We start from the raw sequence: 15,981 nt of genomic DNA, 5'->3' as shown, positions 1-15,981 counted from the left end.
CCAAAAATTTACTGTTCAAACCTGGGCTCTTTAAGGTGTATTGAGAGGCAGGAAGAATAATTCCTTTATGCACTATCCATATGTGATGACTGTCCTTTTTAGCTTATGCCTCTCCCTAACACTGCCCTGTCATGGTTAAAAAAAACCCAACTCGTTTCCACTCGGTTGTTTTTTCTCCCTCCTGCTACCAAAGACTTCCACCTCTGCTCTCCTTCTTTAGAAGGAACACAGAAAGGGTTTTATCTGGGGTCTCCAGCTCTTTGCAAAGCCCAAGCACGTTGTCCCTCCAAATCTAAGACCCTGTAGTAGGGAAACCATAAACCACAACACTCTTCAGCCCTTCTACCTGACAAGGCAAGGGATCAAGCTCCTTAGCTCTTCTGTCCTGGCTGTGTCCTTTCTACTGTTTTAAGAGCTCCCAATGTTTGCAGACAGCTTTATGTTTTTTGTTTTTTTTTTTATTTCCTTAGGACCAGGATACTGCATGCCAGCTATGTGTCCTCTGTCACCCTGATCCACAAACAAAGGAGCGAGCCAGGAAAACAGCATTTGCACAGGATTGACTGAAGAGCTACAGGCTCAAAAAACCCTGCCACTTCTGTCCCTTCCGCTCTGAGATACAATACCTCACTGGCAAGGTTTGATATTTACAGGTTGCCATATATTACAGCAATCACGTTTCTTTTCCCTGCTACATCTGCATCCTGTTCAGCCTGCAAACGCTGCGTTTGCACAGCTCTCCAAGACCCAACTGTGATTTTTCACAGCAATGTTACTGTGAAGTCTCTTCCCTTTTCCACCTGCATGCTCAGACAGACGTCTCAGTTCTCCTCACTCTGACACGTACATGACTGTGAGAGGAGACTTCCAAGGTCATCCAGTCATCTGGACCTCCCACTGCACCACATCAGTGATGAGCCTGTCCAGGTGAGCCGCCTCCCCGTATTTAGATTAAATCAACCTAAAAGAGCCTCCCCTCAGCCCTGCTTCATTTGCCTGGCAGCCCTGACTGTACAGCATGAACAACACCTGAAGTGTTCTGTATTTCAGCACAAGGTTTACCTTCTTAAAGCTTTTAAAGACACACACACAAAAAACCTTAGAAAGCATATATCCACCAACATAACGCTATAAAATATAAATGAATGGTTGTCATGGTAACTGCTTCAGAGAGAAATACAGTCCCTCACAAATGCTCAATGGCCAGAAGAGATCCTTATACACACACAACATACACACACCTGGTCCTTTCCCTTCCTTACCATTATTACCCCTCATTCAAAGGCTGAAGTTTACCCAATCCTGCAATGTTTTGCACCAGGTAGAGAAACGCCCCACTTCTGTCACTGAAACCTATTCAGATTTCCTCAAGTATTCTGAGAAATCCCATTGCTTTGGACAAATCTATAAGCTCTTTTATTGCTCTGCGAGGCACAGTTTTGAATTACTGTTTTTCATTACTGATGTGCTTTCTAGCAGACCCTGCTGTGAGATAAAGTGGTATTAGAGTGGCATTACAGGCTGGAGGAGTGATTGAGAGACGCACGGGGCAGTGCTGTACTCCTCCAACTAACAGGAAGCAATAAATATATCCAGAAACCCATTTGCTAATAACAGGAGAAGGAAGGGTAGAAAAATAAAACACTATATATTCCTAGGCTACACATATGCAACTCCCTGAATACCTGTTACTGAGTTCTACATTTCAAACTGAAAATTGAAACTCTAGAGCTGATGTAAGCAGTGCCAGGAACACTTCAGGCCCTTACAGGACTTGGAGCTGTCCAGACACAGAACAAAAACTGCAGGACAGACAGAAGGTGAGGCAGGAGGAGGAAAGATGAATATGGTCAGTACCTGGTCTCAGCACTTCTCTGACTAAGACTGGATTGCTGCAGTTTTCTGAGACAAGGAGCCTGTGAAGGTTTGCAGATGTTCCCAGGCAGCTCCTTCCAAATAGGGCTGACAACACTTGGGGAATGATCAAAGTCTGTGAATGTGTTTTCAAGAGGATGGCAAACAACCCCCACTTCCCCCAGAGATGCAAACTGACATTTAAGAGTGAGCAAGAGAGACACAATGTGACAGACAAGATCAGGAGGGGTTTGGAGAGCGAGCAGGATCACCAGTGGAGGCTGGGCCAACGGAGGGCTGCAGAGCTGCAACCCACCCAGGAGACTGGAAAAACGAGTGCTCTGCAGGAGAAGGGCTGGTCCTGTGTAAGTCTGCTGTGCTGCAGGATTAAAACCACTGGAGGAAAGCACAAACAACAGCACTGCCTGCAAAGATGGATAAAACACACATTTTAAAAATGTGACACTGAAAGGATTTAGAAAGGTCCTTAGAAAACTCATCCAATACCAGGGCAGCCTAAAAGACCAAAGCCAGCAAGTGGTATGGGATAGACTGAGGTTACTGAGGAGGAGGATGATCAAATACAGGGAGTCCAGGATGCCAAGTCTTCAGGCAGAGCAGGGCCAGATCTCCAGGAAGGCCAAGTGAAAGGACTGTAGCAGCCACGAGGCCAGGCACAAGGGGATAAAGGGCAAGAGAAACCCCAGGCTGAAAGCAGCAGCCTCAATCCAGTGCCAATGGCACCGGCAGCCTCTACAGAGCCCCGTCACCAGCCCCTGAGAGAGCTGCTTCTGTCACTGTGCCTTCGGTGTGTCCCACACAAGGACTGGAACTAGAAACCAACAGAGGGAGCCAGGTCATCACTTGATGCCGTCCAGCCAACACCTTCTCAGTTTAATGTTTCCATGCCCCTGCCTGCAGGGCATTCCTTTAATCAAGGTGAGCTTTAATAAAAGTAGTGCTGCTGGCTAATGAGGAGAGATCACCCTCCTAGCCCGAGGGAAAGGTTCTCCTTACATTGCACTGGCTCATCCCTGGATCTGTTGGCCAAATTCAGTTGTATTTAATGTCAGGTGCTAGAAAGCTCCTGAGATGTCATGGGATTAAACAGCTGGGAGGAGAACAGGGGCTTAAATCCCGACTGCCAGGAAAGACAAGACTGCAAAGACAGCTCAGATCTGCTCTTGGAGATGAAACAAGTGATGCAAGGGACCATGAGAACTTGAGCAAGAACTCTTATCTCCCCAGATATCAGATAATTCACACCCATGGCATGAAGACATAGGAAACTAAACTTCTTAAGCTGTGCTATCTGCAAGATTGTACTTTCCCCTTAGCAAGGCACCAGAAGAACTGATGGACACGAAAGTGAAGAGCATTAGCCCACAGAGCCCGGCAGTGAGTGTGCAATGTAAGCTGCAGCAGCCACAGAGAGACCTCTCTCCTGCCTAGAGACATCCTCCAGCAGACACAGACGACATGGCAATTTAGTAACACCATTCCCTCTCCTCAGCCCAGCCCTATGCACTGACACACCGTCAGACCAGAAGTACACTAAAATAAATCACAGAATACAGAGCTTTCCTTTCATTTTCTTCCTCATTTCCCTATGCCTAACTATTTCCTGCTCCTCCCAACACAACATCTGAAGGCAAGCAGGAGTGCTGTCAGCACAAAGCCTCCTGGGGAAGAAGGGAAGTGATGAGATTTGCAGGATGGCATGTGCTACCAAGTAATTTCTTGCTCAGCTCTGGCAATGACACCCATCTTCTTTCACTGTCAGGAGCCAATAGAAAAGTGAAACAAGCAGCAGCAAATTTGTGAATTCCTACTTAGTTTCATGGTTATGTAAAAATAATATAAAATGTAGATAGGTCCACTACATTATTTAGTGACTTCCCTATTAAAAACAAAAACGTCAACCCTCTTTTGAAACTTAGATATCCTCCCATCTAGAAAAATCTCTACTAAGTATTCACTAAGTAAACTATTCCACTTTTCAGAAAATTTCGCAACAGCACTCAATAACTTCACAGATCCACTAACTTCAGTAAAAGGCCTGTTGAAAATGCATTCCTAGGAAAGAGAATAGAATAAGGCCTTCAAGGAAAATGCTCTCTCAATAAATGAAGCAGCGTTCTGTACTCTAATCCCCATGTGGGTCCCTACCTTTGAGCACTTCTCCAGCACCTCCTCCTTGAACCGCAGGAACTTCTCCTGGATGGCAGGCTGGTTGAGAGCAAAGGACAGGAAGTGTGTGAAGGGCTGTTTCTTGCGGAAGCTGTCCAGGAGCACATCGATCCGTGTCCGGGCAGAGACGACACCGCTCCGGTGCTGCCCCGTGATCACTGCAGGGAAACACAGCAACACCTCTCTGCTTTCCTGAACCTCTCTGCTTTTAGTCCCAGCATCCTGAGGAAGCAGTAGGAATTAAAACCCCCAGCCATGCCCTGAAAGACCTGCCAGACTCCCTGCTTGACTTAAAAATGCCTGACACGGCTGCGCTTTCCTCAGCAAAGACAGGTTGATGGCATCAAAAGCATCTCTCTGCTGTCCAGAAAGTCAGCACTGAGGGACTAAAAAACAGTAACTGAGAGCCCATCAATCCAGGGGCCCTTCAGATTTCTAGAGCATTATTTCAAGTTTTCATATAGGCAGTCAGAGTGAAAATGCCAAGGAAATCTATCAAGGATCAAGACGGTCCGTGTCGTTTGTGCATGCACTTCAAGGCACCAAACAGAGAACACTTGAGCTCAAAAGGGAAGAACAGCAAGGAGCAAAATTTTCTTGGCTTCCTATTATTCCATGTTTTCAACATCTCTCAACCTTCCTAATAGCCCTTCACAGTTCTTGGGAAGAAGTCAAGACCCACTCCTTGAGAAGCACCACCATGTTCCCGTGCAGCATCACAGTGGGATCCTCCCAGCACTTCCCCCTCACAGCTCTGTCACAAACACCCCTGCACACCGTGCCAGCATCTCTGGAGCATGCCCAAAGGAACACCCACTCTGGCAGAACCCACATGGGTCAGCTCTGATGAGCAAGGTCTCCTTCCTTTTTAAATCCCTGGAAGTCATGAGAGGGAATATAAGGTACAAGAAGCCCTGCTCTCACTGCTGGGATCTAGTGACAGCACCAGAAAGTCAGGATTGTCATCTCAACTCTTCTCATATTAAAGCATGTGCAGGTGTTTATTTTGCACACAGATAAGGTATTTCTCTGAATGCTTATTTCAGTTTCTTATTGATGGAATACTATTTTAAAAGCAAAATTAAAAAAAAAAAATACAACACATTCAGGACCCAACTTCTCAAGCCAATCATTTAAAGCCCAGAAGAGTTTTTTTCAAAAAAACCCTGGTTTATAAGCATTCATAGACAATAAAAATAAACACAGGAGAAAAGTGAAGAGACTTTCCCAGGGCCAAAAAGTGAGTCAGTGCTGTGTCAGAAGTAGGAATTAAAGGGAAAATACCTCCTGTACCCCCTCCCTGTTTAAGCTGTGCTTGTGCAAGAACAGATAAAAGCACATCCATTTTATATGCATCCTACTCACCAATTTCTCCTTCTACTCCAGGCTTGGGAATGCTGATGGAGGTTCGAGTCTCTGTTTCTAGCCTCTTCTTGGTTTCCCCTTTCTTCCCAATGATGTACCTGGATGCAGAAAATGCAGGAGTTTCCCTCACACAGTGACACTGAGCCACCCTCCTCCACGTGTGTTCAAACCTGGACCCTCTGTGCTGGAGGGATGCACACACCTGGGTCCTCCATGTGCAGGACCACATCCAAGCACACAGGTGATTCCCAGGATTTCACACATGTCCAGCCTGGGACAGTGTTAAGCTACGGCTCACAACTGTTTGAAGTTAAAATAAGTTGGTAGGTCCACAACAGCTCTTCCTACCACATTCTGCCACAGCCTCTCCATCAGCTGGATTATCTCTTTTCCCATTATTCCAGCTGAGGAAGAAATAAGGGCTCTTTTTCTGCTTTTTGCTTTGCTCAAGGTAGTCATTTGCCAGCATCCAAGTACACAATGGACCACTCTTCCTTCTCTATATTTCAGCAAAACTATTCAACTAATAAAACTGTCAAAAATAACTAAATAAAACTTTGCACACTACAGGTTCCCCAGTAAACAGGAGACTGGAGTAAATAGCCAATTCCAGTCCTGTGTGCTTTCTTTGAAAGCTTCAACAAACTCTCCCTGCCAGGCTCTGCTCGCTCCAGTTCTTCCCCCGCTTCCTTCTCCCACCCTCCTTGGTGCTTTTATGTTCAAGGGAAGAGATGCTCAAAGACTCTCCTGCCAGCCAGCAAGCACCACCTGCTGTCCTTACCACGGGGACAGTGAGGAGTCAAGCGAGGCCCAACTGCACTAGAAAGGCATTTCCAATTTCCCCTTCCCCAACACTCAAACCCAGAGCACGGAGCACATTCCAGAGATCCAGCGCTCACCCCAACCTCAAAAAAAAAATAAACATTCTGTGCTCAACTTCTTCCCCAGCTGGCGGCAAATCAAACAGACCAAAGCACACAGGCTCACTTGTATAAGGGGCTGGGAACCTCCACCCGGCACTGGAAGCCTCGCTCAGTCTCCTCCACCACAAAGGCATCGCAGGGCTCGTCCGCGCAGTCACCAGGGCCTACCAGGAAAACCACATCAGACCCTGCACAACCCCTGGCAGTGCTTTATGGAGGACAACAGCCTCCTCCCAGCCTTATTTCAAGGTTAAATGAAGGAAAGATTGGGCTCCTCTCCGCTGTGGATAACTGCTTTTCATTTATCACCTCACTGCTAGCTCTGGAACACATAATGACTGCTTCTAAATCCGGCCGGCTGCGAGGCTCAGGAAGCAGGTAGTTACAGCCCAGGTTTTTTCTCAGCTGGAATTCGTGCAATTCCCACACAGTGGGAATGGTCTCTTCTGGCAGCCAATTCAGAAATTTAAGGTTGCAGAAGAGCACAGATAAAAGGTGAGGATAGTTTTGTTCCGAGGGTTCAAGCCAGTGATTCAGAAAGAGCCTCAGAGGAACAGATGCACCTTTCCATCCACAGGCAAGGATCAAACACAACATCCTGAAAGAAGGGGTCCTTCCCATCCCCTTCCCAACACAAACAGGGATTAATTTGGACGGAAAGCACCTCGTTAGAGCTTAGTGCAATCCACTGAAAGGCAAGGTGGGAGGAGAAACAGGACACAACTTCCACATTCTCATCTGAAAAGTAACACTGGAGCTTTTCTGTGCCCACAACAACTCGCATACAACTGCAGCAAAGATACAGGCAGAAAGACAAAGTAGAACAGACTAGGACAGGAAGAATTTTGTCCCCAAAATAGGTAACACCTTCCAAAAGTTGCACTGTAGGAGACCAGTTTTTAAAGGCACGAATATTGCCAGGATGGAAGGTCTTTAGCAAGCAGCTGCCATATCTGCAAATAATGATGGTAAGGAAAAGAAAGAAACCTGGGAAAAAAACAGATCTACAGAGCTAATCTGGTCTTCCCTTTTCCTGGAGATCTTCCACCGTCAGCAAGCAAACTGAACAGTCAGCTAACCCACTTGGGATAACTGGGACTGCTTCCACTTTGGGCAGCAGGATCATCAGGGACCATCTCCCTCTTGAACACCTCAATCGGCCACATGGGCAGGTCTCTGTGCTCACAAAGGCATCAGAGATGACACTGAGAGCTCCCTAGGTCCCCAGTGTTGATGTTCACACCTCCTGAGCATCACTCCTTACCTGCATAGAAGTCCTCCTCCTCCTCGTGTGGGAAGGCCTGCTCTTGGATGAGATTCTTACGGTACACTCGTCCCCCGATCCTTATCAAGGGGGGCCGCAGCACGTCCATCCTGCCCCTCTTCCTACTGCAACAACAGAGACAGCTGTGCTAACCCAGGCCAAGGAACAGCTAATTTCAATGTTTCCCTGCACATTGGGTTGGGAGGCACCTTAGAGCTCAGCCTTTTCCAACCTCTTGCCACAGGCAGTGACACCTTCCACTATCCCAGGCTGTTCAGCTTCTGTGAGCAACCTGTGCCAGGGCCTCACCACGCTCTTAGGAGAACAATTTCTTTCTAATATTCAGTCTCAATCTCCCCTCCTCGAGCTAAAAGCTCCTCCATGTAGAGTCTTCAGAAAGGCAACACCTCCTCAAATCTCATGTATCTCAATTCAAGAGCAATTTTATGAGAAGTCACAAGTACATCAAGCACAATCAAGCGAAAACAGGAAATTTAAGCAGTGTGAGGTATGAAACTCTGAAACTCACAGGTTCCAGCTAAAACTCACTGTAACCTGTGTCAATGTGACATTTCATAGTTTCTTTGGGCTTTAGCTGGCACTGAGTTAAAAACGTTAAGAGTGAAGAACATTTAATGGCTCTAAAACAAAGAGCTGACAGTGCTGTCAGAGACTTAACATCTTCAGCATTTGAATTTCTGTGTTCACTACTATGGTTAGTATTGGTTGTCTCAATTTTAAACCAGAATCTGTTACTGAGAAAAAACAGTTTCCACCAAAAAATTCACCTTTGTCAGAAGGTTTACCCGCCCACTGCAACAGAACAGGAAAAAATCAGGAGCTTGCCTCGGAAGCAACAAGCATTTATTACAGAATGACATCAGGTTGAGAAGGTTAATACTTCTCCCCTCAGTTCGAGCCCCACCTTCCGAAATGACTCACAATCACCTGAACTTACACGGAAGATTTAAAAACCTTACACTTCAATAACAGTAATAATTCCTGTAGCTCAAGGGGAGAAGTGCAAAGGTCAACTGTGCACAATGAGGAAAAAAGCCATGAAAACTCAGTTGCTGAGGCTTTGGCTTCCAGACAGGTTTTTTTGGGGGAGGTTATGTTTTTAACACACTGGTGCCACAATTTCTTGACACGGGACTTCTGAAAAGTGAGCAGCAACAGCGGGAGGCACAAGGCGGCTGGGGCTGCAGCCTTACGGCAGGATCCGGCTCCTGAAGGCAGGATCCGGCTCCTGAAGGCAGGATCCACAGGGGCTGCGGGCAGCTCCGCGGGAACCAACTCCAGGCAATCCTGGGAGGGCGGCAGGGGCACCGGCAGGGCCCGCGCCGTCGAGGGTACTGCAGCAACAGAACCGCTCGGCTTTAACTTCACACCCCTGCGGGAAGGCGGCAGCAGCAGCGAAGCGTCCCCATCCCCTCAGTCACTGTCGCCATTTTGTTCCCACTCCCCCCCTCCCCCGCTCCGTCCCCCCGCCCCCCCATCGCGTCCCGCCGGAAGTGGCGCGCGCCCGCCCCATCATGCACCGCGAGCGCGGCCACGCGCGCCGCCCGCACCAAGCCGCTGTCCGCGCTCCCAGGTGAAGGAGAGAGGGTTCGGGACGGGGCCAGGGAGCGCCCGGGGGGCAGCGGCGGCCCCGAAGGTGAAGGGCGACGGGATGAGCGCGCGGGGAGGGCGGCGGCTGCGGCGGCGCGTGGGCTCCGCACTCACCGGGAAGCGGCTCGGAGGGGCCATGGGCGGGTGGGCGGTGGCGGAGGCGTGGTCAAGGGGCGTGGCTTGCGCGCAGAGGGCGTGGTCTGCGATGGGGCGTGGCCTCTCAGGGGTGCGGGCAATGGGGTTCCCCCCCCGCCAAGATGGCGGCGCCTGAGGTGCCTGAGGCGTTGGCTGGAGGTTCCTGTAACACGTCCAGGCATCGCCCTGACCTGCCGCCTCCTCTCTCTTCTCCTCTGTGTTTGTTTAAAATAAACCCCCTGCAGCCACACTTAGGAATCTGTCGGGTCTGCGAGCCCCTGCTGGCATCCTTTCAGCGCAAACGATCCTCGCACCTCCCTTCGAGCAGGGAGCTGAGCCTGAGGGTTTGCTGAGGAAGGTGTTTCTGGGTGTAGCATAGCAAAAATAAAAGTTTGTTTTATGCAGGCGTTTTTCTGTAAGCCCTCAGCCCCCTGTGAGCTGCTATGTTCTCTGTTACACACAGAACACTTGAGCACTCTTGGGAAACTTAAAAGGAACGGAGGAACAGGACAAAGGGAATGGCTTCCCACTGACAGAGGGTTAGGTGGGGTATTGGGAAGAAGTTATTCCCTGTGAGTGCCTGGCACAGGTTGCCCAGAGGAGCTGTGGCTGTCTAATCCCTGGAAGTATCCAAAGCCTGGTTGGACGGGGCTTGGAGTAACCTGGGATAGTGGAAGGTGTCTTTGCCCATGGCAGGGGGTGGAATGGGATGAGCTTTAAGGTCATAAAACCTCATTTTCTGCACAAAACCCTCGAGTGCTTTCCAGGGGCGCTGTCTGTGTACCCTACAGAGCCTGCAGAAGTGTACTAAATATGATAACAAATGAATGAAACAGGCAGGGTAATTTGGATGTGCTTATAAGTACTTATAACTCTTTGGAGGAGCAGCAAGTGCTGTCACTGATAAGAGCCAAGTGACACCTTTTTTACTATCGGAGAGGTACATGACAAGTTCTAAGTGCCGTGTTGTGACAAACTGTACCAGTTTGGGTACCCAGTTTGTACCCAAATGGGTACAAACCTCTTAGAAACAAGGCTGAGAAGAGAGCATGCAAGAGGCAGCCGGATTTGTTCTGCACAGGCAGATGGGTCCTCAGGCATTGCCGGTTTAAGTCAAATGCAGTGTTTTAAAGGCAGGAGCACGCCTGGACTGATGCAGAAAGCAGCTGCTGCAAGTTAGGCACGGCGTGGCTCCGTGCAGGATGCGGCGCTGGAACTGGCAGTCCCACAGCCTTCCAGGTTTTATGAGGCAGCAGGGCTTCTGTGTTTGTGCTCCTGGAAACAAGCGGGGGGGAAAAAGGAAAGAAACTCCGCCTTTTATGACCCTGGGGAGTGGGACAAGCGCCAGGGCAGCTAAAGGCCGGTGAATTCAGGCCAGCAGCCTGTACCTCGTTATTCTTGTGCACGCTCTGGATGAATTCCCAGGGGAATTCCGAGGGGTCGGAGCGGGAGTTACTTTCAGTTTCGGGGTGTGACAGCTCTGTGCTCATCCCCGCAGTGGGCACAGGCAGCTCTCCCACACACGCAGGGCAGCCTGGACGCTCTGGGGCAGCGGAGGCGGCTTCATCCTGCCCCTCGCTGCCTCCATCCGTCCTCGGAGACGTGCGGCTGCTGGCTCTGCGCCCCGGGGAACTCCGAGACGCCCGCCCTTCCTAACTCAGGCTCTGCTCTTTGTCCTCCCAGGCTGGGCCGGGGTGCAATGGCAGCCTCCTCCTCATCCTCCTCGGCCGGAGGAGTCAGTGGCAGCTCCGTGACAGGGTCGGGGTTCAGCGTTTCGGACCTGGCGCCGCCCCGGAAAGCCCTCTTCACTTATCCCAAAGGAGCCGGGGAGATGCTGGAAGGTGATTGCTCCTGCCCTTCTCCTTCCCCGCTCCTCCTCCAAGTTCTTAAACTTCACACCCCACTGGCAAAAGCTGGAGGTAGAAAGGAAGCACCAGGGCTTGGTTGGTCCCGGCTTTCAACCAGTTGTTCAGGAGGAAGTGATTTTTCTGGCAGTCACCTGCTTTTTAGCTCCATGACAACACTTCAGACCAGGAAGCATCTACCTGAAAGGGAACATGACTGTGTTAATTGCTCATTGTTAGCTAATCCTTTGATGTCAGGCAGGGATTACTGCGAGAATAGCTGAGACAGGAGTATTTTTCTTGGCAGAAATAGTAATTTTCTTGGTTTGGGTTGGATTTGACTGGGTTAGTGCAGGAGGCAGCTTGTCTCCCTGCCAGCTTGCGTCTGGGTGCCCGAGCCCTACCACCGGCTTCGTAGGGATTGTGGAAGCAGAAGCCCAGCAAGCTCTGGGTGAGGGAGGAAGGGCAGGTCCTTGGGGTGACAGGGTTAAACCAGGGTCTCTCTGTCTGCTCCCCTTGAACTTCCCTTGTCACCATGGGATGGCTGGAGTGTCCCTGCGGCAGCACAGGGCAGCTGGGAGCTGATGGCTGCGCCGTTGAAGGGTTGTTTTTATTGCACATTAGAGCCCATATGCCAGGCTATTGAAGTAATTATGACTAAAGGTTTGCTCACAGAACTTAACGAGCCCTCAAAACAAATTAAAGTAATGAAGCACTTCGTGTTACCAAATAAGACAGGCAGCTGTTCCTCCTGAGAGCCACTCGGCAGGACAGACAGGGAGTCAGAGGAGAGAATCCAACATTTAGGTTGGAAAAGGCCTCCAAGACCATCGAGTCCAGCCTGTGACCGATCCCCACCCCACAACAGCACCAGAGCACTGAGTGCCATGCCCAGTTGTTCCTTGCACACCTCCAGGGACAATGGCTCCACCGCCTACCTGGACAGCCCCTTTCAATGTTTTTCCATGAAAAAATTCCTCCTGATGTTTCCACAATGCATTTGGGGTAGCACTTGTTAAGAGGAAGCTCTGAACACGGAAAAACTCCAGCTCTTGCCTGGGATTCAGCTTTGGATTAGATTTTCCCAGAGTTTTGTCTTTGAAACTGCTCTCCAGGTTGTTAAGGCACAGAGCTTTAAATGGGGTGTGCTTTGGGCTGACCCCTTTACCAGGAACACAGCAGTTTGCCTGCTGTGGCTGGCAGCAACAACCAAACGCTGTCCCTGTTGCAGGAAGCTCTAGGTTGGCTTTTTAATTTCTGACACCCAAGGTGATACACCCGTTCTTTCATCAGGCAGCCACCAGTGGAGAAGCTGCAGTTTCCTCTTCCAAAATTCCCACTGACTGACTGATTTTTATTGCTGCTTTAACTATCTCGTTTGTTTCTAAATAAACCCGTAGGTATTTTAGGGTTTTTTAGAAGGAGGCAGTATAAACTATGTCAGTGCCTGGTAGATAATTAGCTATGTTTTCCAGATTGCTCTGTTTCTGAGTCACTTATGTGATCAATTACTGATTTGGATGGCAAAATACACATTATTTGAAACTCTGTGTAGGGTTATGGTCTGAGCCCATGGGAAATCCTAAAAGCATTCTAAGGACAAGAGCGTCCGAGCCCTGAGGGAGTCAGAGACTGCCATAAATTACCTGGCTTCTCCTTAGCTTAACTTCTATTTAAAATAGACTAAAATTGCTTGTCAGAGGGGATGTAACAGATTTCCAGCTGAGATGTCTTCCTGGGAGACATCAGGAACCAGCCAAAGCCCTGTGCAGGTCACAGGGGCTGCACTCAGCACAGGGGAAAGTGTCGGAACGAGGCAAGGGGGAACCCACACCTCAAACATAAAAGCAGGAGGTCAGGCTGCTCAGCCTCAAACTCTGGGGTTCAGCCATGTCCTTTTTGTGCTTACAGATGGCTCTGAGAGGTTCCTCTGCGAGTCAGTGTTCAGCTTTCAGGTGGCATCGACGCTAAAGCAAGTGAAGCACGGTAAGCACCGAGCACTGGCCGCGCGTGGCTCGGAGAGCGTGGCGGGGGCAAAGCCTGACCTGCTCTCGGGTGCCAGCCACAAGAAAGCAGAGGGAACGCTAAGTCAGGCCACCACGGAGTCCTTTTGCAAGCCCTATGCAAAGCACCAGGAGCCCACAGAAGCTGGGTGGGAACGGGCTGTGCCTCCTGAAGCTTGTTTTTCCATGGCTGTGTGGCAGCACAAGGTGAGGCCCGAGGAGGAGGTTCTGGGCAGGAAACGCCCACGCTCTGATCTCGGCCCAGTGCTGACTGTCTCTCTGGCCTGGGGCACAGAGACGCTCCATTCCACCTTTGTTTCTCTGCTGAGCCCCTGTGGCCCTTGCAGGGTCAAGTGAGGTTTCCAGAGGCACTCAGGAGGCGGCCACGCGTGGCGTGGCGTGACAGGGCTGAGGCCACTCCCTGCCTCCCCAGGGAACAGCCTGACATCCTGTTTGAACCTCTGCTTCCCCGCCGGGCCCTTTGCCCTCGCCCAGGTGCCTGTGACCCAGCGATGGGCTTGGCTGCGTCACAGCTTCAGTTCTCACAGAGCCCAGCAGCAGATCCTGTCTGCTGCTTGAGGGTCACATCCTTTCTGGTCCCCGCCTCTTGTCAGCCAGAATGGTACTTCCACCTGTTGTCTCTGAGCAGAGAGGTTTCCTGTCCTGCTCCGGCTGTGGGGGCATGCAGCAGCTTGCAAGGCCGTGATCTTGTAGTTCTGCACCAGAAAGCAAAGCTGAGCTCCAGAGCCATTGTTTCCACAGCTCTGCTGTGGCTGTAGCTACCACGGGCTACTACACGGCCTGGCACCCCGATAGACACCAGCCTGTGGAACTGTGGAGCACCTCTGTCCTGGTTTAGGGGGACAATCTCCCTGTTTTCTCCCTGTGAGAAAGGTGAAGGGCTTAAAAAAGAAGATTGAGGTCATCATTTTTTGGCTTGTTTGTTTTTTCAGTTCCCAAAAGGGTGCAGGAGGTGGAGTGAGAACAGTCCCTCTTAAAACAGACCCACTGCTGCAGTCAGCATAAATCACACACAGTTTATGTTACACCTCGTGCTAGCCCTGGGCCATCTCTCCAAGAGGCAGCAGTGAGCTCACAGCACTGCTAGACTCCCGGCAGAGCTGGGAGAAGGGATATTCCCATCTCTGCACCACTGCAGCACATTTAACTGAAAATGGGCCCTGTATGCCCAACGCACAACTGGTTATAAATAAACCTAAGAGGAAGATGTTGTCTGGGGACCTTCCTCTCATTAGCAGGCTCTGGTTGCAGGGCCTCTCTGCCACACTCATCCAGGTCCTCCTCCAAGGACCTTCATCAAAAGCACAGTTTCTCCTGCTGCACCCAGCTCTACCGTGGGCTGACCAAGCCCTCTCTGAACTTCTCTGTTCTCCTGCACTATAAATATTTATGCTTTATGAAATGAGCTTCATCCTGTTTTCACCCCCGTACACTAATGGGCCTGATGTTTCCCTGTTAGGACTTGAATGTACATGGCACGGGCAGGGATGGGTAAACACACACTGGGGCAGAAAAGCCTGTCCCTGCTTTCTCCTCGCTGTTTGTTCAGAGTAGGTTTGGATTCAAATGGGCTCCGTGGGTTTTATTCTGCCCTGCTCCCCACTGACAGCTGGGAATTTGCATCTAATTGAAAGGTTTAATTGCACTGCCATTGCAAACCACAGTTACCTTTGAACTCCTCGCAGATCAACAAGTCGCAAGGATGGAAAAACTTGCCGGTCTGGTGGAAGAGCTGGAGGCAGATGAGTGGAGGTACAAGCCAATAGAGCAGCTCCTGGGATTCACTCCCTCCTCGGGCTGAGCGTGTCTGGATCACTGCTGTCAGGGAGCAGAAGAAAAACATTCCCTGGCCTGGCTTCAAAACACCCCCCCGTCATTTATCAGATGCCAACAGCTGCATCGGCAGGATGGGACTTTGGGTTCTTTTGAGAGTGGGGATCCCCGTGAAGCTGCCAATAAACGGAAATGACAGGATTCTGTAGGCCCTTACAGGCTGGCAGGGCTTCGTTTCTGTAACTTAGAAGGCAGGATGAGCTGTGCAGCCCTCGGAGAATCCCCGTATTGTTTACAGAGGAGGGCACACGGACAGCGTGGCTGCGGGGGCCCGGGTTCCCGCTGGAGTGCAGCCGGAGCGCTGAGTGAGCGGGGAAACCCTCTGCAGCAAATGCCAGGAGTGCTCCTCAGCCCTGGCTGTCGTGCTGGGGGATGGACACAAACTGTCCTGGGGTCGGGTGAGGGGCCAAGCGGTGTCACCTCCTCCAGCAGTCCCTCAGCCACTGCCCAAGCCTTTCCCTCTTCATCGCCATTTCTCTGGTAGCACTGGCAGGACACTGCTCTGTCTTTAATACCCTGAAACTTTGTCCTCTTTGTTCTGTATTAGATTTCTCTGTGACAATAAAATGACTCTGAAACTCTTTTATCTGGTCTGATGAGGGAAACAATCAGCTCTTTGGGAGCTAAGGAGGTTTCACGAAGCTCAGAGGCAGACGGACTGTCATGATGGTAGACTGGAGTTCAGTGTGAGAGGAACCAAACCATGCTCAAAAGTGGCTTGATTTAAGAACAGATTTTAATCCTGGTTTAACTCAGCCTGAGGAGAAGACCCTGGTTTAAAACCATCCATTTTAATCATCTTGTTTTTCGGTTGTACTTCACTTCTGTTCTTGGAGGGAACTGGATTTCCATGTTCTGGCGTAACCATTTCAACATGTTGATTTTCCATGGATGAGAGCCTTCACCCCACGGCTCTGCTGGCCAGCAGGGGGTAGGAG

At 50.2% G+C, this 15,981-nt stretch overlaps 2 protein-coding genes across 5 annotated transcripts in view; one reads left to right on the top strand and one right to left on the bottom strand.

Moving 5' to 3' along the window:
- ASCC1 (activating signal cointegrator 1 complex subunit 1) overlaps positions 1 to 9,420 on the bottom strand; it is a 35,006-nt gene extending 25,586 nt beyond the window's left edge. The window contains exons 1-5 of one of the 3 annotated variants that reach the window (XM_014882271.2): positions 9,322 to 9,420; positions 7,597 to 7,721; positions 6,397 to 6,496; positions 5,410 to 5,507; positions 4,024 to 4,202 (exon numbers count right to left, since the gene is read on the bottom strand). In XM_014882271.2, coding sequence (XP_014737757.2) covers positions 4,024 to 4,202; positions 5,410 to 5,507; positions 6,397 to 6,496; positions 7,597 to 7,705 — 486 coding nt within the window. In that variant the 5' untranslated portion in view covers positions 7,706 to 7,721; positions 9,322 to 9,420. Of the gene's footprint in view, positions 1 to 4,023; positions 4,203 to 5,409; positions 5,508 to 6,396; positions 6,497 to 7,596; positions 7,722 to 8,810; positions 9,061 to 9,167 lie in introns of those variants that run through there. The other 2 variants (XM_088168578.1, XM_088168579.1) reach the window with 2 other exon arrangements.
- On the top strand, positions 9,094 to 15,624 carry ANAPC16 (anaphase promoting complex subunit 16). Of its 2 annotated transcripts, none has more exons than XM_014882274.2 (4): positions 9,094 to 9,253; positions 11,026 to 11,183; positions 13,098 to 13,172; positions 14,896 to 15,624. In XM_014882274.2, the coding sequence occupies exons 2-4, from the start codon at positions 11,042 to 11,044 to the stop codon at positions 15,009 to 15,011; spliced, it is 333 nt and encodes a 110-aa protein (XP_014737760.1). In that variant the 5' UTR covers positions 9,094 to 9,253; positions 11,026 to 11,041; the 3' UTR covers positions 15,012 to 15,624. The 2 variants fall into 2 exon arrangements, with proteins under 2 accessions (XP_014737760.1, XP_088024707.1); XM_088168581.1 differs by having other exon boundaries at positions 9,117 to 9,190.
- Positions 15,625 to 15,981: the final 357 nt, after the last annotated feature.

This window comes from Sturnus vulgaris, chromosome 8, assembly GCF_052056855.1.
Source record: "Sturnus vulgaris isolate bStuVul1 chromosome 8, bStuVul1.hap1, whole genome shotgun sequence".
Classification (NCBI taxonomy): Eukaryota; Metazoa; Chordata; class Aves; order Passeriformes; family Sturnidae; genus Sturnus; species Sturnus vulgaris.
Note: the sequence above shows the minus strand (reverse complement) of the source record. Positions and strands in the feature narration are given on the sequence as shown.